This window comes from Leishmania infantum, chromosome 9 (genome assembly GCF_000002875.2).
Source record: "Leishmania infantum JPCM5 genome chromosome 9".
NCBI classification, from domain to species: domain Eukaryota; phylum Euglenozoa; class Kinetoplastea; order Trypanosomatida; family Trypanosomatidae; genus Leishmania; species Leishmania infantum.
The window spans coordinates 190,001-215,012 of NC_009393.2; the positions used below are offsets into that span (position 1 = coordinate 190,001).

General features: G+C 62.1%; 6 protein-coding genes across 6 annotated transcripts; all 6 read left to right on the forward strand.

The window, feature by feature from the left end:
* Window positions 1-1,164: 1,164 nt before the first annotated feature.
* Window positions 1,165-3,399, forward strand: LINJ_09_0530 (conserved hypothetical protein; the record flags this gene model as incomplete). Its single annotated transcript, XM_001463466.1, has 1 exon — window positions 1,165-3,399. One exon carries the CDS (start codon window positions 1,165-1,167, stop codon window positions 3,397-3,399), a length of 2,235 nt encoding a protein of 744 aa, XP_001463503.1.
* A 906-nt stretch (window positions 3,400-4,305) lies between these two features.
* Window positions 4,306-5,541, forward strand: LINJ_09_0540 (conserved hypothetical protein; the record flags this gene model as incomplete). The annotated part of the gene is made up of 1 exon (XM_001463467.1): window positions 4,306-5,541. The coding sequence occupies one exon, from the start codon at window positions 4,306-4,308 to the stop codon at window positions 5,539-5,541; it is 1,236 nt and encodes a 411-aa protein (XP_001463504.1).
* A 1,279-nt stretch (window positions 5,542-6,820) lies between these two features.
* Window positions 6,821-11,338, forward strand: LINJ_09_0550 (conserved hypothetical protein; the record flags this gene model as incomplete). The annotated part of the gene is made up of 1 exon (XM_001463468.1): window positions 6,821-11,338. One exon carries the CDS (start codon window positions 6,821-6,823, stop codon window positions 11,336-11,338), a length of 4,518 nt encoding a protein of 1,505 aa, XP_001463505.1.
* Window positions 11,339-12,132: 794 nt separating this feature from the next.
* Window positions 12,133-13,347, forward strand: LINJ_09_0560 (conserved hypothetical protein; the record flags this gene model as incomplete). The annotated part of the gene is made up of 1 exon (XM_001463469.1): window positions 12,133-13,347. One exon carries the CDS (start codon window positions 12,133-12,135, stop codon window positions 13,345-13,347), a length of 1,215 nt encoding a protein of 404 aa, XP_001463506.1.
* A 912-nt stretch (window positions 13,348-14,259) lies between these two features.
* LINJ_09_0570 (conserved hypothetical protein) lies at window positions 14,260-16,572 on the forward strand (the record flags this gene model as incomplete). Its single annotated transcript, XM_001463470.1, has 1 exon — window positions 14,260-16,572. The coding sequence occupies one exon, from the start codon at window positions 14,260-14,262 to the stop codon at window positions 16,570-16,572; it is 2,313 nt and encodes a 770-aa protein (XP_001463507.1).
* Window positions 16,573-20,419: 3,847 nt separating this feature from the next.
* Window positions 20,420-23,413, forward strand: LINJ_09_0580 (putative leucine-rich repeat protein; the record flags this gene model as incomplete). The annotated part of the gene is made up of 1 exon (XM_001463471.1): window positions 20,420-23,413. One exon carries the CDS (start codon window positions 20,420-20,422, stop codon window positions 23,411-23,413), a length of 2,994 nt encoding a protein of 997 aa, XP_001463508.1.
* Window positions 23,414-25,012: the final 1,599 nt, after the last annotated feature.

Sequence of the window (25,012 nt, forward strand, 5' to 3'; positions counted from 1 at the left end):
AGTGACCTGAGCGCGTCCCCTGCCTCAACCCGTGCCCCCCACCAGAGGGGAGACTCGGCACTGGCAGGGGATAGGGTGTGGGTGTCTGGCCTCCTCCTCCCTCCCCCCCAGACAGAGGGTGGGGGTGCGCTGGGCCCTGAGATACCACGCACGAAGGCGTCCCCTCGTCATCGGGGAGAGTAATTTCAGTCGAGAATGCAGAAGGGCATGCAAGGTGTATCCGCATGGTGTGGAAGCGGTCGGCAGACGAGTGTGCGGCTGCCGCTGCGGCGGACGCTCCTCAGCCCCCCGCACGCTCAGTGGGCCCCCTCCAATACTCCTCCCCCCTTTACCTCTGTATTCCTCTTTCGCTACTCTTCTGCTTTATGCGTGTCAGACCAGCCGGCACTCACGCCTAACTACACAGCTGTTTCGGTGGTATCGTGTGAGGTGTTTGTGTTGTGCCACCGCGACACAGGCAGAGGCGCGGACACCGCACGCACTCCACCTCACCCTCACTCACGCAAGCACGCACGTTCGTCAGGAGTCTTGCTCTACCCCTCCCTCGCTTCATCTCTCGCGCCGGCGCAGGAAAGGAAGCGTATAGGCACACGCACGCACACAACGACACGCCCGACGTCGTCCACTCCCGTTTTTGAGAGACGACGAGGTTTCGCTTCGGGTGGTCATCAAATTTGTCTGGGGAGAGGAGGAGAGCGGTTTGCTCAAACACGACGGCGCAACCGCCACCCACTCACCACCGACACCACCCTTCCCTTGCTCGCTCCGTAGCTCTCCTGTGTTCAGCCCTCTTCTCTCCTTCCACACCACGATCACTTCACATGCTGGTATCGGTCGCGCAGTGGTGCGTCCCCTGCTGCCTGCGTTCCACCTCTCCTGTGTTTGGGCATTACAACGCCGTGTCGACGTGCGTGACAGCTGTGCGGTCGCATTATCTCCCCCCCCCCTCTCTCTCCCTTTCTGCACTGAAGGGTGCGCGCTTGATCGCCTTGCCTTCTCTTTGTGTGCGTGTGCGTGAGCCGCCGAGATCGAACAGTTTTTTTTTTTTGGTCGAGAGGGCGGGCGGGGCGGGTCTGTGTGAGGGACGGAACGGACACGGACGGCGCTCATCGCCCTCTCCGCTCTCTTCATTGACAGCACCGTCGGCGTCTCTCTTTGTTGAGGATGCTGCGCAGTGTCTCGTTGGCGCCGCAGCAGCGGGCGGCTAAGGACCTGCAAGACCTCCCCACCGAGCTGAAGAACTCTCTCCTCGGTGTGCCACTCTTCCATGTTCCTACAGGCTACGGGTCGACCGGCGGCAGCGGCGCCAACTCGGCGCAGATATCGTCGCCGCTTCTGTCGGGTGAGGTGTTGCAAGCGCAGAACCTCTTTTCGAGAGGGCCTTCCCCGTCCTCGCTCATGTCGCGAGTGTTTCGCTCGGCGAAGCCCCGCTACAGCACCGGCCTCACGGGGCAGGTGCCGGTCTTTGACTACAACGGCAGACTCACAACGCGCCAGGTCGGCGTCCACACCTTTCGTTTTCGCAGTCTGTCCCTCTTCTACTTTCTTCGCTCGCAGCCGTGGACGGTGCTGATCACGTACTCCGTCGTCCTCTACCTCATCATTGTGCTGCTCATCACAGCCGCCTACTACGCGTGGGGGGTGGAGTGCGGGGCGGCGATGAACGCGGTGTCTGCCATCTACTTCACGGTCGTGAGTCTGGCGGCGAACGGCGGGTACATGGGCGAGGACGGAGACACGATGACCGACGCCACTCACATGTGCTACCGCGGTCGCACCGCAATCGTGATGGTGTGCTCATACGTGAACATCCTGTTTGTCGGCCTCGTCGCAGCCCTCGTGGTCAGCAAGGCCGAGTACACGGGCAAGCTCGGCCACCGCGTCGTCTTCAGCGACTTCTGCACACTGGCAACCGTCCCGGGCCGGGTGGATCAGTGGCGGCTGGTGTTTCGAGTAGCCAACGTGGACAACCACATTCCACTGGCTCGCGGCAAGCTGCGCCTGTTCTGCGTTACGGCAGAGCCCCTCAAAGAGTGCCACATACATCAGCAGCAGCTTCAGGCGCTCCGGCACTCGCGTTCCGTGAAAAAACTCGCGGGATCGACGTGGAGCGGCACTCATCAGCTCTTGCCAGGGGTGGAGTTCGACGGAGGGGGCGGCGGGCGGCAGCCGCAGCGGACAGCGCCGCCGCCGGCGGAGGCAGATGAGAATCTTCACACTGCCAAGGCAAAGAAACGACACGCGAAGGTCCATAGTCGTCTACGCAGCGCGCCGGCCCCGCCGGCGCCACACGACTCCGCTGAGAGCGGCAGCAGAGAGGATAGAAGCGGGTTGACCCGGGCGCAGCGGCACCACCAGCGGCGAAAGCAGCGGGATCGACAGCTGCACAAGAGCGGCAGTGGTGGCCATACAGACGAGGCAGACAGTCCACGACGCCATCGCGGGCAGCGCAGTGAAGGCTCTCTCAATCCCCAGAAAAGTCACGGCATGCCGTCCACAGAAAGCAGGGGGCACCGGAGCGCCTCGAGCGGCCCCAGCAGGTCGTCGTCGACTGCGTCGTCTGGCTCTGACGATTCCACGCTGAGCACCTCCGCTGCCTCGTCCCGCTTCCTGTCGGCCTCGTCGTCTGCGAAAGCCACCTCCTCCACGCGCACAAGACGCAAGGCGGTCAGCAGAGCGAAGGCACCGTCGCCGAAGTCGCAAAGCAGCTCAGCGGCGGACAACGCGGACGTGGACAAGGCGAACTCGTCCGTGAGCAGCCAGGAGGGCAGCTGCCTCTACGCAGCCTCCCCGTTCACGGAGGTAGGAAATGAGCCCAGCGTCGCCTTTGCCGGCAAGCGATCTCCGTTCCCCACTGGCATTCCTGAGCCCGCTGTCTCGGTCCCCATTCTAAGCCGCTCTCCCAACGAAGATGCCGGCAAGACGATGGAGCGGGTGCATCTGTGCGTTCATGAGATGCGCTGGACCTGCGCCGGGGAGACTTACCTCGACCGCGGTGAACGCGGGCAGCTCTCTCTGTGGTATCCGGCCGACATCATTCACATCATCGACGAGCGCAGTCCGCTGCGCCCCTTCCTGGAGCTGCCACACGTCGCGGCGTCGCTCGGTAGCGGCGGCGCCTCTGCCGACGCTCTGTACGGATTCCCGTCTCGCGCGGACCTGGTGCGGCAACACTTCCAGATTGTGGCCGTCTTTGATGCGACCGAGATGGAGACCGGCTCGGCCATTACAACGAAGCGCACCTACACAAATGAGGACATTGTAGCCCACTACAAGTTCTCTGACCGCCTGGTGCACGTGCACCCGGAGAGCAGCGAGGTGTTGCTGGACTTCCACTACTTCAACGCCTTGCTGCCGGTGAACCTCGTCGAGCCCTCCACGACGGAGTCGGACATGTAAGGAAAGGCAACAAGGCCTTCTAGTTCCTGGCAGAGTAATGGAAACAGAGAATGGCGAGATGCCATGCACGCACACAAGCGCGGGGGCGCATGCGAATGTGTCCGCATCGTCTCTGCAGACGTGTGCGTCCGTGTGTGTGTGTGTGTGTGTGTGCTGCAGTGACGTTGCGGGTACGTGATCACCTCTGCCTTTGGTCTCTTCTTCAGCCTCCTCGTGATGGGTGTTGGCGGTCGTGGCATCCGCCACACGGGCACACACACCCCAAACCCACCCACACACACACACACGTATGCCAATGCGAGTGACAAGAAGAGAGGAAGCTATCGATGAGAGCGCAGCGGCGAAGGCAAATTATAGCGGCCGAAGATTGCGGCGGACCCATCATGGTCGAGCGTCTCTCACCGTCTCCTCTTATATATCTCTTGCATGTTTGTACGTGCACATCTAAGATTCGATGGAAGGGCACGAGAAACAGACAGAGAGGGAGGTGGGGTAGGGTGGTGACTACATGCAGTGATGGTTGGCGTGTCCTTTGCCCTTTCTATGGGAAGGGGGTGTCTCGGCGTCCCCAAACTCCCAAACTCCCAGCCCCCCCTCCGCATTCGCCCTGCATCTACCGTTATCGTCTGCCCTATCCCCCCCCTCCTTCCCTCCCTCCCCCCTCTCTATGTGTGTGTGGGTGTGTCTTCTCTCGCGCCCATATGTACCACCACGATCTCTTAGGAGCGTCGCGCATCGCCTCGTGATTGAAAAAGGCCATCGGAAGCCGTCAAGGTCGTCTTTGTTGTTGCCTTTGCGAGGAAAGTGTGGGGGAGGAGGAGGGCATCTCCGTCGTACTCATCCCAGACGAAGAGCGGGCGGAGACACACGAACGAGGAACGACGGCGGACAGGTTGGCGGGTGCATATGGAGAAGTTCCGCCACTTCGGTGATGCCGCGACGGGCATACATCCCTTCACCTTCGTGATGGCCCCGACCGCCGCCGGTCGAATCGGCTCCATCTGCATGTTTCCCGCACGTCTTCTCTTGAGCTCCGTGTTTGCACTTCTCCTGCTCGTGACAGACACGCTGCTATGGCTTTTCTACGTCGCCTATCTCGGCCTGCTCGGTCGCCTCCTCCTGGCGCCGCTGCAGCGAGCGTGGTTGCGTGGTCTACTCTTCTCCATCGGCAACATCCTTCCACAGCAGCCAGCGGCAATGGTGAAGCCTCAGCAACAGGGGCGTGAGGCGAGTGGTTCCTCCCGTGCAGCCCGCGCGGGTGACCTCGTTGTGTGCAACCTGCAGTGTGTGTGGGATGCCTTGGTGCTCGAGGTGATGCTAGCGCAGCCGTACCACGCCATTTGCTTCCCAGATGCGACGATGGCGGGAGAAGACGGTTCCGCATCGTCAGCAGAGGCAGCTGCAGCGCCTGGTCTGCGCGTCTTCTGGCCTGGACCCACGCAGCGGTGGCGAGTGTGGGCCTACACCCGCCGCACCAGCTCCCTCGCCTTTCTCAGGGCGCAGCAGCCGGACAGCGCCGAACAGCAGGCCATCCGAAAGAAGACGGAAGTGACGGAGCTGCCGCTCTACCGTGTGCAGAAAGCAGCAGCGCTTTCCGGGGTGCCTGTGTGGTGGTTCGGCGAGGGCACGTGTAGCAATGGGCGTGGACTGCTGCTCATGCCGGCGGTAACGTGCGCATCTGCCGTGCCCTCCGACGCATCGGCAGGGTGCGTGGTGCACCTCGCCACGATCCAGTACGACTCGCCCGCCATGCAGAACGTGCTTGGCAGTGATAATGAAAGCTTCTTCGCGGCGCTCTTCCGCACTGGGTTGCTTCTGTACGGCAGCACGGCGCCGGCCTGGACAAGCCCCCTCTTCCCTACCGCTGAGGTGACGTACCGCAGCACGCGTCTTGCGCGCGCCACACCGTCAACGGCGACAGATAGCAAATCTGCCGCATCGAGGTGCCACTGGACGCTGTCCGCGCCGGCGCTGCTGGAGCTGCGCAACGCCATGTGTCAGCGAGGGCAGGCGCTGGTCGTGAGCGGCAGCGTTGCTGGCGTGCGCCGCCAGCCGGTGTCGGTCGGCGTGAAGGAGAAGAAGGGCTTCATAGAGGCGTACAGGGCTATGCTGGACAGCAAAAAGGCATCGCCGTCTGCGTGAAGCGCGAGAGTGTGACGATGAATGCGTGCCAGGGTCGGCACGCACGTCCACGCGCATCATGAGCAGGTGCCGTGCACGACTAGTACGAACTGACAGATTGGTTGCGCTTGGGCGGCATGGTCGCAGCAACACAAAGGTGGCTGCGCTAGCACACGCACACGCGCTACGAAACAACGCGCTCTCGGCTCTATCTGCCTCTCCCCCTTGAGGGGAGGGGGGACGAGTCGGCGCTCTGGAGCATGCCCGAGGTGATCCAGGTGATGAGCGCCAAGCGGTGTGACGCACACACACACGCACGTGCATGCATAGTTTTCTTTTTTGCGCCATCGGCTGCTGCCATGTTTGATGTGCGCGCGCTCGTCTCCCTCCTTCCCGTGTACACCATCACCACCTCCCATCATCATGTATGTGTCACCACCGCCTCCCCTCCTCCGTTTGCCCTCGGCGCATACCATCCTCACCCACTTAGCCGACGAGGCCCACCAACCCCACGCCGTGGTGCGCGCGTGTGTGCGTCTGTACGCGTGTGCGCATTGGACATTTGTGCCGGGGGCACGTCTCTCCGTGTCTCCCCTCCCCTCATCACACAAGCACACACATACACACCTCCTCCCTTCCCGCCTCTGCCACCGCGGTAGTTTGATCATCATCGCTGTCGGAGGAGAGAGGGGCACCCGCGCACCTCTGTGCCCACCTGTGCCGGCTGCGCGACCGTACGTGCGTCTCTTGGCCCTCACCTCCACCCTCTTTCACCATGGAGGACGATTTATCTCCCGCGCCACCCATCGCCTCCTCGCTGCCACTGCAGCTGCTTCGGGGTTTAGGGAGCACCGAGGGTGCGAGCAGCGGGCAGGAGAACGTCGCTAGCGTCCCTTCCACGGGCGCCGGCGCCCATGCAACCGCCGCCCCCACTCGGCTACGGCGCCGAAAACTCAGCCGCCCCTCGCCTCCACCGCCGCTTAGCAGTCTCGCTCTCTCGACTCAGAAGACAAACTTGCGGACGGCTGCTGCCCGCCTGACATCGGCGTCCCTCTTTCCCGAGGCGCACAGTGCAGTCGCACCCGCTTCCCCTCGACCTCTGCTGACATCATCGAAGTCCGTTGCACCGCCCGCGCCAGTCAACGATGGCGCAGATGCAGAGGCGCCGCAAGCCCCATCACTTTTTCGCTGGCACAGCAGCAGCGGCGGCGACGCCTTACCGTCGCCGCCCACCGCCGGCGCGCGCGTGCTGCCGTGGTGGAAGCGCATCCTCGTTGACGCCGCCTACCGTCAGCGGCTCATGCAGCTCAGCACAGAGGGCTATCACGAAGAGTTGCGGCTGTTGCGCGAAAAGCCGGAGCTGCTGTCCTCTGGAGCAGAGATGGAGGTGCGGAAGGTATGGAGAGAGCGGCTCTGGATGGACGACGAACTGGAAAAGGCGGAGCTGCGTCCATCCACGAGCGACGTTGTGCACCGACAAGAGGCGCACGGCGCGGCCGGCGGAATCGCAGCCCTCTCCTCGCCCTTTGCACCGTACCACGTCGGCACGGCCGAGCACGCCGCGCGGCAGCGGCAAGCGGCAGCGCCGATGATGGAAGAGGTGGACGAAGTGGTTGTCATGGCGCAGCATGTCGTCTTCCGTGTTGGGCACGACGAAATCGCGTCGCACTTCTCGGCAAAGCACCCCAACTCCATAATCGATGCCTCTGCCTTGGCGAGCGTGCAGCACGTTGAACTCGGTGCCATGCCTCCCGCCAAGCACATGCGAGAGCAGCAGCAGCAGCAGCAGGAGCGCGCCGTCAAGCAGCACCTCGCCTCCCTCCGCCGCTTTTCGCTCGACACCCCGTACGAGCTGAAGGAGTGCCTTGCTCGCGACATTGTCGCCGGCCGCGTCGATGTGCCGATGCAGACCGCCATCACGGATGCCGTGATGGACGAGCAGCAGTGCTCTCTCCCCACCACGCGACGGCCTTTATCACCGGACCTGTGTGTGTTTCCCTCTCCACGGACCGAAAAGAGCAGCGCGGCCGCGCGCCGGAGGCGACAGCACGATGACGACCTGCCCGCACCAGCAGCTCTGATCATGTGGCAGCTGCCGCTGCGCAAGCCGAAGATGCCAACGACGCCGCTATGGCAGCGCCCCTGGCTGCCGCCGGGTGCGTGGGCCGTCGAGATGGCGCACTGCGATGTGACACGTGCAGAGGCCCTGATTCGCGCCTCCGCCGTCCGCGACCCGCTCGCCGTGGAAAAGCGGACGGCGGCCATCAAAGACAGTATAGAAGTGCCAAGGCACCACCAAGGCAGACCCAGATCTACGGGCGTGACGACGGCAGCCACTGACGGCGAGCAGCACCGCCACAACGTTCGGGTTCGCAGGCAAGAAGCCGCAGTGGCGTGCACAGATGGCACGGAGAACCTGTACGGGCTCCAGTACGTCTGGCGGTCACCTCTGCCACCGGGAGGGTTCATTCGCGTCTCTCCTGATCCGCGCATTGCCATGTGGCCCGACTCGGAGGACGAGGACAGCGACGATGGCGCACTTGACAAAATGGAAAAGTACGACAACTCGCAGGCACGTGGGGTGCACGCGGGCGATGGTGGTGGTATCCGTGAAGGCGTTCGCCGCAGCATCTCCAAAGTCTCGACGGGCACCTCTCAGCACCATGGCCGCCAAGCGCAGATGCGCCGCCTCGCACGCTGTGTCAACCGCCGAACGCACAAGTTGCGCTGGCTACACAGCATTGGCCGCCGTCATGTGTGCTACAAGGATCTGGCCCTCTCCGACTCAGACAACTCAACAGGCGCCGCCTCGGCATCGTCTTCCTCCTCGTCACAGTGCACGTCACCGACAGTTTCGGCGCTGCGCGACATTCATGTTGCAGTCGAGGTCAAGAAAGCAAGTAAGAGGGCGGCGCGTCTGCCGCTGCTCCATGGCAACGGCAAAGCCCGTCGACGCCAGCGGCGGAGGCAGGAAGGCGTCGACGACACCTCGCGAGGGCCGCGACCCGTGTACGACGGCGTGTTGAACATCAACATCTACGCCGAGATTGTCGACAGCCAATGTCGGAACGCCAGCGTTGTTGGCACGTCGCCTCTGCGAGCGAAGTCACAACAACACGGCCAGCAGGCGAGCAATGCAGCCACGACGACGCGCCGCTTCCTCGGGTGCTACCGGCAGAGTCGCCTGCTCATTCACTTCAAGCTGTACTGCCGGGCGTTGTACGAGGAGCAACGGGTGCGCCGCGGCGGTGCTGGCACTCACGTAATTGGACGTGCCGGCGGAAGCGCGCCAGAGTACACGCCGGCAACGGAAGGACTGCTTGCCGGGGTGCCGGCCATCCCGCACCCGGTGCTGAAGCTGCAAGAGCACGCGCCGTCACTGCGTAAGTCCTACGCCCATCGCATCCCCGTTGCGTCGACCATGAGCGGCTGTCGCTGCTGGGAAGGTCTGTACCCGGCCCTCGGCACCAATCTGGCCACTCCGGTTCAACAGGCGTGGCGGCAGCTGCAGCGGTCCAGCCTGGTGCGTCAGGCCCTGCGCGACATCTATGACGAGCTTCCACATGACAAGGAGGGCCTCCTGGACAAGCGGACGTTCGTGCTGTTTGTGCTGCAGCTGCTCGAGCTCTTCTTTCCCACCCGCCTCCCCGCGGCGGCCCACATCGCCATCGCGGAGGAAGAATGGGTGTACCGCGGCACTACGGAGCACGTTGGGCCGCAAACCTTTCACGAGAAGTTCTTCGTCTTTCCGTTCATATTTTACCGCGACATCGCCGCCGTGACGGAGGCGCAGCTTGTCGAGTTCTGGACTCTCGTCCGCGTCTGCTTTGATGCGCAGAAGAGGACGCGGGAGAAGGCGGCGGCGATGAGCGCAGCGGTGCGTGGGCGGTCGTCGTCGCTGGCAGGAAACAGCGGAGATGCGCCGCGGCCTCCCTTGCTCTCTCTTCTGACGCCGCTGACGCTTTTCACGGCGGAGCAGCTGGACGTACTGCTCTCGCGCCCGCCACCCGCGTTTGACGTGGACGTGTACGATCGATACTGCTTGCTCCGCCAAGCCTTCCGTGAGGATCCCAAAGTGCGTGCGGCCCCACGCGGCCATCAGTACGTTGTTGCGCGCAGTGTGGTGGAGGCGCAGCAGCAGAAACGCCCACGCGCTAGCAACTTGGCGGCACAGAAAGGGAACCCCGCACACAAGATGTCAGCGCCGCTGACGGCGTGTCGGACGCAGCTCTGCTCGGCAGACGTGAAGCGGCGCGCGGAAGTTGCGGCGGCGGCACAGCGGGAGCGAGAATCACGTCAGCGCAGCCTGGAAGCACAGGAGCACAAGGCGCTGCTCGAACAGTCGGACTACTATCAAGCGCGCATCGGCCGTATTCAATCACGCGCCGCAACCGTGATTTCGGGCATTGAGAGCACCTGCAGCACCTGGGAGCTACACCGCACCGAGGCGTACGCCCCTCCGCAGAAGGACGAAAACGCCGACGCGCGGCTGCAGGTAAAAGAGGACGTGGAAGAGCTTCTCCTCGAGTACCTCGACGACGTGCCGCTTGACGTCTTCGACGGGCCGGTGTCGCTGCGTGAACGCTACCTCCTCCACGCCGGCCTCCGGCAAGAGCGACTTAATCGCACCTTTTCCCCGCTGCAGCCGCCTCCCGCGCCCGCCCCCTCCGTCGCACCCGCGGATGACGGCTGCAGCGCTGCGCTACCGCCAGTGAACCCCGTAGCGCGAGCCACGCCGTCTTGCCGACCTGTGAAGGCGGATGATGTGGCGCTGCAGTACATGGCGGTGATGACAGGTGGCCTTGGCGCAACGCAGCGGCGCATCGCTGTCTCAGAGGAGATGAGACCCTTGCTTGATGGCACGAATGATGTCAGCGGCGGCGCTGTCATTACGCCCCCTACCACGTCCTACGTCGCAGGTATGTACCCTCTACGGGCCGTGCGGCGAACGGTGAGCTCGGTGCTGTGCCCGTCGCGAGTGCCTAGCCGCAGGAGAAGCATCCTGAACAGGAGCAGTGAGGCAAGCCTATCGGGAGCGTGCACAACATTCTGTTCGGTCTTGGGTGTCGAGGACGACGGCAGGATCGGTGCGGCCTCGACGTTCTCGTCCTTCTACACCGCCGCCTGCGCCCCACATGCGCAGCTCACACGCGGCGTTCAGCGCAAAGGCGTTGCCGCGAGCGCCAGCGCGTGTGGCGTGAGCGGGCGGTATCCTAGGAAAGATGAGGATGCTGTGATGGAGGCCATGGCGAGCAGCGCGTCTCTCACCGGCGTGCGCAACAAGTCCTGTTACCGAAAACCTGCTGCGGTACAGCTACGCCAACTTTCGCGTCCAGCCACGCCAGCCGTGTCGGCCACACCGTTTGTCCCTGTATCGCCGTTGCTGAGGCCGCGCGACGGCGGCGTGTCCATCCTCTGCGGCCTGAACTCGGTAGCGACCATGCCGGCAAGCACCCAACGCGGCACATCGCCACTGCCGCAGCATCAGCAACTGCTCACGTCCGCCAAGGCCTCATCAACCGCGGCACTCGAAACGGCGTGGACGTCGTCGGTCATGCTTGTAGATCTAGGCGAAGAGGTCACAAACGCATCGCCGGGGTCTGCTCCTCGGGTCTCGCAGCAGGGCTCGATGGTGGTGCACCACGTCGGCGCTCGGCCACCGCACCCGCCGGCATTGTCCACTGTGCATGCGCCAGCGCCGTCAGCATCGCTACATTATGCTCAGCGTCTGCGCGCGCAGAAGCGTCGCCAGGAGCAGTACAAGCGGCAGTTCAACAACGCCGCCAAAACCGCAGCAGGAGTGGCCTGTAGGCATTGAATCCAGGTGAGAGGAAAGGAAAGGAGGAGGAGAGTGAGGGAGCTCACGATGCACACACGCACGCCGCAGCGATGGGGGAGGCGGTGTTACCCGTTTATGTATGTGCGCGTAAGACCTACTTGTGCATCGTGCCGCCTGCTGCCCTCTCCCCACCCTACCCCTCTCCTCTGCAGCACACTCGCTTGATTCCTAAACATATGTATGTGCACACAGACACACACACACCTTTTCCGTCGGTGTGCCGACCATACGCCCGCGCATGTACAGTATGTTCGCTTTCCTTTTTCTTTTCGCCTGTCGTCTGCGTTGTTGCTCCTCCTTTCCTATGTCATCTCTGTGGAAACCAACGTACGCCGCGCACCGACCCCACGGATGCACTCGAAGACTGTTAGGACACAGCATCACGCGCTGCTGCCGCCGCTGCAGCTTCTTTTCCTCAGGCGGGAGTGCGAGTCTGTGTCCTAGAAAACGTCCACGGCGCCCCTTCGGTGAAGACGAGAAGAGTGTCTCGCCGACGCACATGGTACACAGACCGAATATAGACTCGCTTCCCTCACCCCACCCCTTCTCCTCTCTCTCGCCGAAATGGGCTGCAGGGACGAGGCAGCACGCACGGCGGTCTCGCGAAGGTAATTCATCTGTCTGAATCTCTTCAGTGTCGCGTGTGACGCTGGCAGTGTCTTCGTACTCTTGGCGCCCTAAAGCCGAGAAAGGAAAAGCGAGTTCAAGAACCACCTTCACTTCGGGCGCGAGGGGCGCACTCCTGCCCGTGCTCTCCTTCTGCACCGAAATCAATGTCCTCGGCCATCGTGTCGGTGGGGAGCCGGCAGGTCATTCCATTGGCGAGTCGGCTGACTGTTGGCATACGCCTGCAGGGCACCATCGGCTTCGTCGACCCCGCGAGCCCGTATGTCGTCAAGCCGCGTCCCTATGTCTCCTACTTGGCCACGACGCTGCGGCGCCTGCAGTGCGCCGTTGCGTTGTTTGTGCCGACGAACACGGAGCACGACCGGGAGATGATGAACATGTTCTACCGTCGCGACTTCACCGTCCCGTTCCGCTACGTGAATGATCATTCGAAGTTCATCGGCGCTGGCTCAGGCCGCGGCAACCGCAAGAGAGGCATGGCGCCGAACAACTACACCGAGTACCTGCGCATCATGGCGAACGAGGCGAACGGCACAGGGCAGGACACAAGCCGCATCCTCTTCATCGACTCCGAGGTGAACTACCGCTTCACGCCAGTGCAGACCATCGTCCTCGACGCCTACGAGCCTCTGACGCGGCGGCAGCAACGAAGGCTTGTCCAGCAGCAGTACAGCAACCCCTTCGGTGACGTCTCGTCTCGGCACGCACGGCGCTATGGGGCAGCTGCGGCGAGGGCGAGAAAGACGACGGTGCGACACCGCGCCGTCATGAGTGCGCAACACTTGCAGGATGCTATGGACATGCAGCAGAAGTACACAGACTTCCTGATAGCGGAGCAGGAGGGGGTGCAGGACCGCCATGGGGACGACCTCTGCCACTTTTCAAAAAGGCGCCCACAGCGCTCCGCCTCGTCGTCGCCGCCACATCCGCAGCAGGGTGGCGGCACGCGCGGTCGTATTTTGGGGCCGCTATCGACGCCTGGTCCGTCCTCGTCGGCGGACACCGAGAGCGATAAGACGCCCCCAGACGGCAACAAGGGCATCAAGGAGGTGCAGCAGCAGCCGAGCATGTCCTGCACACTTGCCGTGAGCCTGGAAGACTACAGCCTTGTTGCGCTGGCGGAGATGATCGCGGAGATGTCGGCCAGCGAAACAAGCGTGGCCGACTACATCAAGACGGAGCCGCTGATCGAGAAGGTGGAGGTGCCCTTTCACGGCAAGGCGAACTACCTCGCACCCGAGAACTGCGACAACATCGACCTGCTAAACTGGGACGAGATCCAGGTAATGGAGAAGGCGCACAGCACGGGAGTGCCCGAGACGGTAGAGGAGACGGAGGACCACAAGGACTTCTTTCGGTGAGCGAGAGAGGGTGGGGGAGGCAACTTGATCGCGTGGGAATGTCGGCCTGTCGCTCTCTGTGCATGTGTGTGTGTGTGTGTACAGCAGGCGGGGAGCCACCTTCGTCTCCTGCCGGGGGTGGGGGAACGCACTCGTTCTGTGCTCGTTCAACGGTGCTTCAAAACCCCTCTTGTCACACCCATCCACACACACACACACACGGGTGTCCTCTAGCTAGCTCCTCTACGCCATGACGTGGCAGGGCGCGAAGGGGTGCATGGGGCACATGTTCACGTCTGCGAACTCCTCACCATCACCGCCTTTAGCTTTCGCTTAATTTATGGTCTGCTGTCTGCCTGCATGTCTGCCGGGAGGAGAGTGGGGAAGGTCTCCCTTGTTTTGTCGAGACGCGCACGCACCCGCCACACCTCTGGTGTGGTGATCCTGGTTCGCAGAAGGGTCCCCTGCTACTCTGTGTCATCACCATCACCACCACCACCCTCCCCAATTCCACGTCATCGGCAGCGGCCATCAAGCAAGGCCGTATGTCCGTTCGTGCCCCGTTTACACCCAAAGAACAAGAACAAATCGAAACACGAAACGGCGCACACACTCGCAGAGGCAGAGAGGGGCGTTGTGGCCAATGTGGCCCGATGCGTCGCGTCAGCTTGGCTGCCTTTTCCTTCGCCATGTCCCCGCCTCATGCCCTCTCCCTCTCCCTCTCCCTCTCCCTCTCCCTCTCCCTCTCTCTTTCTCCCTCCCCCACCCACCTGCGCGCCTCCTTTTTCTTCACATACGCATACATGCGCATGTGCACAACGCAGAAGACGGCACACAAGCACACGCACATATACGCGCACACAAGAACGCACCCTCCTCAAAGGGCCTCGCCTTCTCGCTGCTTAGTCTCTTTCCCCTGTACGACTCCTCAAGATGAGCGCAGCCGTTCAGACGTTGGCCACGGTCATGGCGACGGACATGAATTATTACGCGGGTGACCCGACCGTGTTGGCCGCAGATGTGGCGAGCAGCCGCGTAGAGCAGATACTGCAGTCCTCGCGCTCCGACCAACTCACGGCCCGCGTTGCCATTCACGCGCAGCTGCGCGAGGCCTTCAAGAACGCCGATGTGCAGCAGCGGCTCAAGCCCTTCCTCAACAATGGAGAGGACATGCAGATGTACGTGCAGGATGCCAAGGCGCGCGCCCGCTTCTTCTCCCAGAAACAGCAGGAGCTGCAGCACGATATCCTGCAGAGCGAGGAGCAGCGGCAGCTGAAGGAGGCGCACGGTGAGCTGGCGGCCTGGGAGCGCGAGAACGCCGTGCTGCTGCGCCACCAGATGTTCATGACGTACATGCCGTCACAGGCGCTGCTGCTGGAGAGCGCGGCAACCGTCGCCCTCTACCGCCAGTACGCCACCCTCGAAGAGGGCCAGTACACGAGCGATAGTAGCGACGGAGAGGTGCCGATGATGCTGAAGAAGATGGGCGGCAAGACGTACTTCACGCAGTCCGAGCAGCCGTTCGAGGTGGACACGCACAACAAGATGTTCAGCCAGCAGGTGCTACAGAACAAGCGTGTCGAGTACGAGCAGATGCGCGAGAAGGCGGCGCAGCTGCGCCAGGCACTGGAGGAGTGCCCGACGGTGAAGCGGCTGGAGGCGTTTGTGGAGCTGCGCAACGACATCTTTATCGAGTACGGCATCGACCGTCTCGCCTCTCTGTGCAGCCGCAAGGACAAGGAGATGGGCAATCCAAACGAAGGCGGCGTGGACGTCAGCCTGCACGGCCTGCCTGCCGACCACGAGTACGTCTCATCCAGCCGCGTGGCACAGTACTCACTGCCCAAGATTGTGGATGCGGCCTACAAGAACTACCTGAACATTCTCTCGATGGATGATTGGGATGCGATGATGAAGCACACGGGCAGCAGCGCGCGGGCGGTGATGGAGAAGATTAAGCCCATGAAGGACAAGGAAACGTTCCGCTACTGGTTCTTATCCTGCATCACGGCGGATGTGCCGCAGATGGGGCCAAACAAGATCGTCGGCCAGAAGGTGACGACGCTGGAGGACTACAAGAAGTTCTGGGCGCCGCAGAAGTCGAACTACGTCCCCTCCCTCACGTCCAACCGCAGCATATTTGGAAGCAAGGTCGCCGACCGCCGTGGCCTGCCGCACTTTCTCATCTTGTCCCCCGTCACGTACCGCTACCGCGAGAACAACGACCCGAACGCCGTCAAGACCGGAAAAATAGATCTCATGGTGTACGACGCAACAAACGAAAAGGTGCTGCTCATGCTGACGAATTCGTCCGACGAGCGCCGCCCGCGTGCCGCCTTCCTGAACGCGCAGGAGGAGCGCTACCGCTTCGCCGCCGTGGTGCGCTCGGCGATCACCTACGAGAACCAGTACCACGGCTTCGAGTGCGAAGGCACGGTTGCCGAGTACTTCTTCGATGCTCAGGAAGGGCCGGAGGAGAACTACTACTGCATCATGGCCCCGCACCGCGTGTACAGCAAGCAGCCGAACAAGGTCCAGGTGCCGATGAAGGCCCTCCGCCCCTTCACGTCCTGCCCGCCACGCTACTTTGTTCTCGGCTCAAATTGGGGGGTGAGCGCCGGCACGAGCCGCAACCCGTACCCGGCCAGCTACGCGCACGTAGAGCTGAACGAGAACGCCGTCGGTCTCAGCAACGTCATCCCCGACGGCTTCATCTCTAGCAAGGTGCTGCCGCAACTGCTGAGCCGCGCCGAGGGCGTGCAGAAGCTCGAGGAGACGAAACGCCAGCAGCGGGCGGAGTCGGAGAGGCCACAATCGTCGCCGCGCGCCCTCACCCGCACCTCTCGCGGCGGGGCCGCAACGCCGCGCCCGTCGACCGCCTCCCCTTCCCCCGAAAACAACGCCGCTGACATCCTCGCTGACGAGAACATGCGCGGCCCGGGTGAGGAAGAGGATCCGCTGAGCCCTATAGTCCCGAACGAGGTGCTGCACCCGGTGCGCGACCAGCTGCTGAAGCAGCGCCGCTCGTGGCAGAACCCCGCCTACATCGCGTTCCGCGCACGCGACTCCGACCTCAGGCGGCTGCCGGCCGTCAAGGATGGTCACTTGCGCACCCCGCTGAACGTCTTTAACGACCTCATGAGGGAGAAACACGGCGAGGACGCGCCGCCGGCGTCGGCGCCGAGCAGTGCACGTCGCAGCAACGGGCCGCCGTCGAGCCGCACCGCAAGCGTTGCGTGCACTTGAGCGAAAAGAAAGGAAGGCGATCCAGGGAGGAGGGGGTCAAGGTGTGTAGGTGGGCGTGTGGCGTGGAGGTGATCCTAGAGTGGAGCGAGGTAGCAAGGGAGCGAAACATGCTGCGCGAGGAAGAAGAACGGAGTAAGTCGACCAGTCCGCAACTCGGTCTGTGCAGGCCGCGTTCGCAGAACGACTGCTTTTACTTGTCGGCTTGTTTGCGGCTGTCTCTTCTTCTCCGTCGATCACCAAATCCCTTGACGCTGGTCCACCGCCGGCTCTCCTCGAACCGCCTGCTTGCGCGGGTGTGTCTATCCGTCTGCCCGTGTGTTTCCGCGTCTGGTTTGGTGCATCAGAGCACATGCGCATTATGCGCTCAAACACACACACACACAGGCACAAACACCCCGCTGCCTCTCCCACTCCCCACCCCCCTTCATGATCGGCCCTCCCTGTTCCCTCTCGCTCGCTCTCTGCGCGCGCGCGCGTGTGTGTGTGTGTGTGTGTGTGTGTGTGTGTGTGTGTGTGTGTGTGCGTGCTCGACATAGTTCTTTTTCGCGTTGTTCTTTGTTTTCGTTCGCTGGTGTCATTCTTTTCGCGATGCCGGTCCGTCTCCGTGTCAGCGCGTCCGCGTCCGCGTGTGTCCTTGTCGTGTTTCTTTTCAGTGTCCTTATCGCCACAAACGCGAGCAGGACACATAGAAAGATTCTTCTCCTGCCCAACGCGTCCGTTATCCTGCCATCGAATAGGAGCGCAACCGCCACTCGACCCTCCCCCTCCCCCCTCCCACCGCACCCACGGGGCCTGCCGCAGCACAAGGCACCAACTCAGTGACCTGAGCGCGTCCCCTGCCTCAACCCGTGCCCCCCACCAGAGGGGAGACTCGGCACTGGCAGGGGATAGGGTGTGGGTGTCTGGCCTCCTCCTCCTTCCCCCTTCCCTTGCCGCCACAGAGGGAGAAAGAGAGCGATGCAGAATGAAGAAGAAGGCGGGAGAGACCGGAGCAAGAGGAGATTGGGCCGCATACCCCTTCTGCCTGCGTGTATGTGTGTTTGTGTGTCCACCGCTCAGCAAGTCGTTACTTGTTGGCCCTCTCTCCCTCTCACGCTGGCCACTATCTACCCGCCCATCCTCCAATTCTTTGCTTCAAGCTTCCTCGTGCACATCGTCTAGTCTTTATGGCTCCTTTTACGGCTTCGTGTGGTGTATCCTTCCTTCGCAGTGGCCATAAGGAGGGGGGCAAGGGCTGCCGCTATTCGTTGTAGCGGGAGGTCACTGTAGTGTTTTGCTGTCGCGGTGGCGGTGGTGGTGCCTTGCTCTCGCGTGAGCCCACGGGCACATGTGTACTGCGCATGCAGGCGAGAGCGTGAAGCAGAAAGTTGGGGAGGCTTCGTCGCAGGCATGTACGCGCATCAACCCTCCACCCACACGCATCGCAACGCAGCACGCTTCTTTGACTGCTGTGGTTGGGTTTCTTCTCCGCCGTGCGTGAAGAAAAAGAGCGCGCGCGCGCGTGCGCCGTGAGCGTCGTACTGTTCTTGTCGTCGTCGCTTCGCTCCTCCCTCCCCCCCCTCCCTTCTTTACTCCTGTCTGGTCTGCCTGTCTGATGTCCGTGTCTGGTGTCGATATGCGTCTGCCGCTCTGTTTTGCTTTTTATTTCTTTGCGTCGCTGTGTTGCTGCGGTCCTCTGGCGTTCATGAAGGGCGGTAGATACGATCATCATCACCAGCATCATCATCACCAGCATCATCATCACCAGCATCATCATCACCAGCATCATCATCACCAGCATCATCATCACCAGCATCAACATCATTGTCATCGTCGTCGTCGCGCCCCCCCACCCTTTCTCGTGCATCTTCTCTGTTACGTGTTTTCGTGTCCATTGTTCCAATGCCTTTTTTTTTTGGTAAGGAGAGGGGGGGGCTCTGTGCCTGTCATTCGCAGTTTTGTCTGTTTCCGTCAGTCGAGCGGGCGATCTCGCTCACCTCTCCCTTACAGCCACGCTCCACGCCACTTCTTCCTCTCGCCCGAACCCCCGAGTGCAGTCCTCTTTCGAACAGTAAGAGATGCGAGAGCAGGGTGAGTTGGGGGGGGGGGCAATACAACACGGCACGTACCACCTCCTCACCCCTCCCCAGTAAACGCGCTCAGAGAGGGGAGCGAAAAGCGCCTCGCCCTCATGCGCAACGCACGTACGCGAGTGCATCCTTCCTGGCGAAGGGAGGGGAGAGATGTTACGGCTTGCCTACTTCCACCGTGTATGTGTATGTGCGTGCATGTGCATGCATGCATGCGTAGAGCTGTTCTTCTTTTCTCTTTGTTGTCGTCGTCGTGGGGGTCTCCATCATTCATTCCTGTCTGTACATCCATACATGTCTGTGCGTGTGTGTGTGTGTGTGTGTGTCTGTGCGCACGTCTCTCTTCTTGTACGTTCCCCTTCTGTTGCTGGCTTGGTTATATCTTAGAGAGCGAGGAAAGCGTCGTGCCTCTCTCGCGCGCTTTTGTGTTTACTTCGGCTCGCCGTTTCCGTCTCCCCCTTCTTTCGCCTCCCGTCGCGTTGCCAGCGAGCGCGCGGTGTAGTGCTGCGTAACGCCGGTGACGGTGATGATGCTGGCGCTGACGTTCTTCTTATTCCTCGTATATGGTTGTTGTCGTTGGTCGCCCTAGTGAAGACCACGGGTTGCTGTTTTCATCCTTTTTCGTGTATGTGTGTGTGTGTTCATCCGCTTCTCCAGCGCTCAGTCCACTCACACTGACCGAATTCCCCCTCCTTCCCTCCGTCTTTCGACACCGCCCTACCTGGACTCCGAGCTCTCATACTGTCGAAGTGGGGGGAGGGAGGCAGGGAGGGCGTCGCGGGGCGGGCCTGTGTCTGCGGCCATCTCTGTGTGTGTGTGTGTGTGTGTCATCGTGCAAGCCACCGTTCAATCGAAAGCCGATAGGGAATCCAAAAGGAAAAGCGAAAACGTGCAGAGAGCTGCGGCGAACGCTGGCGCGTCGCCATGTGCCTTGTGTACCAGGGGCATGTGAAGGCGCTTGTGTGTGCCATCGGTGACCGTTCTCCCTCTCTGCATGAGCGGTAGTCACATGGCGGTCCTTGCTGAGGGGGTCGAGGCAGCCAGGCGGCAGCGTCTTGCTTCTCTACGCCTTGCCTTCTTCACCAACGTCAGCTACACCCTCTTCCCCTTCCCCTTTCGTGCCGGCGTCGCACTCTTGCCGACAATAGCCGCCACCACCACGGCCACCACCACCGCCACCACTCCCTTTCCAGACTTCGGTGTCTGTGTGAGTGAGCTGGGTGATCAGGAGCACACCCTCTCCACCACCGTCTCTATGCTCCCCGGTCCTGTCACCGGCGTGAACCTTTCCTCCTCCCCCCCTTAATCTCTCTTCCTTCGGCCAGACGCCTCATTGCCCTGATCCTTTGCCGCGGGACGCACATCCGCCGCTCGCCCTCGCCTCCCCCTCTCCCTCCCTGCACACACACACACACACACTCATACACACACTCACTGACACACGCACGTGCCCAGCGTTCACGCCTACGCGCGTGTCTGTGATTGAGTGTGTGTGTGTGTGCATGTGTATACCTGTAGCAGTAGACTTTTCGTTTTGTGCGCATACCCGTGCCTTGAAGGCGAAGACAAGACGTTGGGATCATCCTTGTCACCGTCGCTGTCGCCGTTGTCATCAACCCGTGCAGGCTCGGCAAGGAACAGCGCGACAGTCAGGTGCAGTAGTGTGTCTGCATCTGCAGCGGCGCTTTCCTGTTGCTCCCTTCCTCTCTTCTCGCTCGCCGCTCACCCACCCACCGTGTGCGCGCACGCGAGCCGCTTCTCCGGCACGCATCAACATTATGGCCTCCATGAATGGCAGCCTCTACCGGAGCAGTTGTTCCATCTCGAGCTTAGCGGATGCGCCACTCGCAAAAGCCACGGCGCTGTCTGAGCAAAACCTCGCGCGCACCCCGACGCCACCGCCGGCAAGAGTGCTGCCGGCGATTGCCGCTGCTGCCACTGTCACGGCGGCTACTCTGCCTAGCATACCGCTGGATCGATACCGGGCAAAGCTGGAGGAGTGTGCTGAGCTGCACCGTCAGCTGGAGGAGCTGGCACACACGAAGGAGGCGGTCGAACAGCGTCTCTCGAGTTGCCAAGCGGAAGCAGTGCAGCTGCGTCAGACTGTGCATCGGCTAGAGTGTGTGCTGCAGCTCCGCAACGAGGAACTCGTCTTGCTACGTGATTGCCGACGCCAGCGAGGTGTTGGTGGCGGGGATGGCGCACCGGCCTCGATGCGAATGATCCTGCCAACAGCTGAGGCCGTTGCACAATCACTCGGCAGGGCCCGCGGCGGAGCAAGCCAGCAATTTACCCACGCTGCTGAGGGCGCTGCAACGGCTGATCAAGCGGTCATACTCGAGTACATCAGAGCCTCCTGCTACGTAGGCTGCCCGACGCACCCGCAACTTATTCAGTTTTTTTTCGCCGCCTCCTCTGGAGAAGCGTTGGTCGCGACGGAGCCGCCGCTCACGTACGCGCAGGGCTCGGTGCTGCATCGTCTGCTTACACAGACACCCATCGGCTGGGGGGCTGCTGCCGCCGCCGCCGCCGTCGCTGAGCTCTCTGCATTCCGGACGTGGGCCTGTGAGCATCTTCGCACCTTTTCCGTTCGCTTCGAGGACGCCTACGCCGGTGTGTCGACTCTCTCCGATGCGCTGCTGCACTCCCTCCCCTCACTCGCCCAACTCGAGGTGTGGGGTGTGGACAGCGACGCTGCCCTCACGAAGCTGACAGATGCGCTGGTGGGTGCCACGCAGGTGCGCGAGCTGTCGCTGCCGGAGCTGGTAGTCGGCGACGACGGCCTACAAGGACTGTGGCGCCTGCTTCAAATGCGCGGCTCGATGCACGCCCCTTGCACCGCCGCGGTGCCGGCCGAGACGTCTTGCGCCGCCGACTCGCTCGCACTGGCGCTGTGCACTCTAGACCTCAGCGCCTGCCACATCAAGGACCCGCTCACATTGGCCCAGCTCCACTGTCCCTCTGTCGAGGTGCTTCTGCTGCCCCCAACTGACCGCATGACGGACAGCCTCCTCGCAGAGGTGCTGCAGCGCTGTCCTCGGCTGCACACGCTTGACCTCTCGGGCTGCGCGCGGCTGACCGACGCGTGTGTCGAGTTCTTCAACTCCGCAGCTCCGCAGCTGCGGGTCCTCGCGCTGGAGCACTGCCCGCACGTTCACCGCCTCCAGCTAGATCACGTGGAGGTACTGCTCTCGTCCCTCGTGCACGTGCACGCGCTCACGAGCCGCAGCCTGCGCGTGCTGCCGCTGCCGGTGCAGCAGCGCGCCGTCCTCTCCTCTCTCGTGGCGCCTCGCCTCTCGCAGATCTCCTTGCACGGGCTGCCTGTAGATGAGGAAGTGCTGCGGCGGCTCAACGGCCGCAGTGGTGAAGTGGACGGCTGCGAAGAAGGCGTGCGGCTCACCTCTGTCACCTTCTCGGAGTGCACGTTCGTCAGCGATGATGTTTTCGCAGGGTTTCTCCAATCACAGACGGATCTACAGAAGCTCTCTCTCTTCCACTGCAAGGGCCTGAGCAGCGCCTGCTGGATGGCGAAGAGAGGCCTGCCCATCTTCGCGGCCCTTCACACGCTCGAGTTGGTCAACCTTCGGACCCTCACCGACGAAGCCCTCCGCGAGCTCACCCAGGCATGTCCAGCCCTGCAGCAACTCGATCTCCACGGCGCGGGCTGGTCGCACCTGACAGACATCAGCATCCGCCAGCTAGACCGGCTATCGGAGCTACGCGTGCTGAACCTACTTGCCCTGAACCCGGATCTCGTGACGGCCCCTGTAGTCACTGCACTTGTTCAGCGCCTGCCGCAGTTGCAGCGGTTGTACCACGAGACCGCCATCACCTTGGCGGGGCACAGTGAGTCGGTGGAGAACGGCGACAAGGGCGCTCTTCACCCCGTCGGCGCCGTGGATATCCCCTCCGCATCGGTGTCGTCGTCTGTGACCGTCGAGAGGAGTGATGCAGAGGCGCGCTGGCGAGCAGCGCTGCGCGACTACCCTCTTCGCATGCTTCGGCTGCAGCACCACAGCGCTCTAGTCCTGTGGACAGATCGGGCGCGCACAGCTGGGCCACGCGCAAGCCGCGAGGATGTCCCACAAGCCACTAGCGATTCTCTACTTACGGCGACAACAGTGGACGGGGGACACGACGGGAGCGGCATCCAAGTGGCAGAAGCGGCCGCTGTAGAGCCATCGAAACTGTTCCCGGCAATGGCCGCCCGCACCATGGCAGCTGCCATCGCTGCCTCGGCGGCGAGTACACTAACGCTGCCATCGCTGAAGACCCCTGCACCACCCCAGCACGGGCCGCCTGGCGAAGTGCGCCTCGGCGACGCAGAGGGAGCGCCACACGCCTCGAGCTGTTTCGTTGCGTCTCCGCACCATGAGGCAGCATTGCTGCCACCAGTGAGGCGCTCCACGCCAGGAGAGCCCGCGCACATGGACGCAGACGAGTGTGGCCAAGCGTCGCCGGTGCATGAGCAGCAGCAGCAGCTCAACTCGCCATCGTCATGCTCCTCCTCCGGCTCCTCGACATACACCCAGCAGTCGACGCAAGAGGGCAGTCACGAAGGTGCAGGCCACAGCCTCAAGCGGTCACTGGTGCAGTGCGCCAACGCCGCCGCATCAGCAGCTTTCCAGTCGTACCAGCACCGCCCCGTGCGCATGTCGACAGGCTCCAGCCGTCCATCTGTGGCAACCGCAGTCGCCGCCACGGCAGCAGCACCACAAGCGGGCTCTGTGGAAGACCGTGCCGAAGCGTTCATGGGGCCTTGGGAAGAGTAGAGCGAAGGGCCTGACGACGCGCGTGCGCTGCCGGGCTTCTTTACCCTCCCCTCCCCCCCCACACACACACACACTTCAGTCCCATTTTGCACGGCGGCATTTGTGCCCGGCGGCCTCGCGCTCTTTTCTTGGGTGTTGCTGTTTCTAGGGGGGGTTAGATGTGTCCCACACCTTCGAGTTTCGCACGAGCCCCCACCGCCCCCCTCCTCCCTTTTCCTCATATGGGGCACAGAAGCACACACACACACCTGTGCGCGTGCGCCATCTCTTGTGATCGAGTTGGCTTCTCTTTACTCTTCTTTTTCCCCTTTACATGTATGTAAACAGCAGCACGCAGGAAAGAGCGTTGGTGATGCGTGACAACGGTGCGGATGACGTGGCATGATGATGGCCATGTCGGTGACAACGATGCGGACGGCTCTCATACTTACTTTCACACGCGCCGATCCATCTTTTCGCGCTACTTGTACGTGAACAGGCACGACCTTCTGTGTGCACGTGCGTGTGCGCCTCCGGATAGACTTTGTTTTCTCATTCTGCATCGCTCTCTTTCTCCCTCTGTGGCGGCAAGGGAAGGGGGAAGGAGGAGGAGGCCAGACACCCACACCCTATCCCCTGCCAGTGCCGAGTCTCCCCTCTGGTGGGGGGCACGGGTTGAGGCAGGGGACGCGCTCAGGTCACTGAGTTGGTGCCTTGTGCTGCGGCAGGCCCCCGTGGGTGCGGTGGGAGGGGTGAGGGGGAGGGTCGAGTGGCGGTTGCGCTCCTATTCGATGGCAGGATAACGGACGCGTTGGAACGACAATCTTCACCTCGGTGTGTGCGGTGACCATCATCGTCGTTGGTTAGTGGAGAGGCGGGGGCACGACTGATGGTGTTGATTCGCGGCGCAGTCGCCCTCAACTGCTCTCACTCTTTCGTTGCCTTTAGTAGGAAGCGAAATGGTGCGACATGACTCACACAGTCCGCCGGTGCCGCCACGCGCACGAAGCGATCCTCCCCCTGTTCCCCACCTCCTTGTTTGTTGCTTCGACCTCACCTCCCCCCTTTCATCACCGCTGTTTGTGTGCCTGTGTCACACATCCGCAGCAGCGCCACGGTTCCACCGTCACCACAGCCGGACTCTCTCCGAATGGACACGCTTGCTCTATTTGTGATGCATTTGTTTTTTCTCGATGTTCAGCCGCCCAGAGTACCGTATAACACCAAGCACATACGACGAAGGTGAAGGTGGACGCACGGGTTTCCCTCTCTCGCTTACACACATGCGCATGCACGCACGCCTCCTCCATTATGCGGTGCCCACTCACCCTGGGTGTATGTATATGTACATACCTCCCCACGTGTATATCTATACGTCTAGGTAAGCCTGCGTATGCGTATTTATATATATATATATGTGTGTGTGTGCATTTATATAAATAGATGTCTGCGTACTCATGTGGAAGAACGCGCGAGGAACGGAAAGGAGTTCGAGAGGCGGGCGAACCAGGACGCACGCAAACATCAGAGCAGAGCAGAGCGAAGGCGTGCGGCGCGCATCTGCAGGTGTGCATGAGTGCGCGCGTGGCACGTCGGCTCAGTGCGTGAATGCCTCGTCTC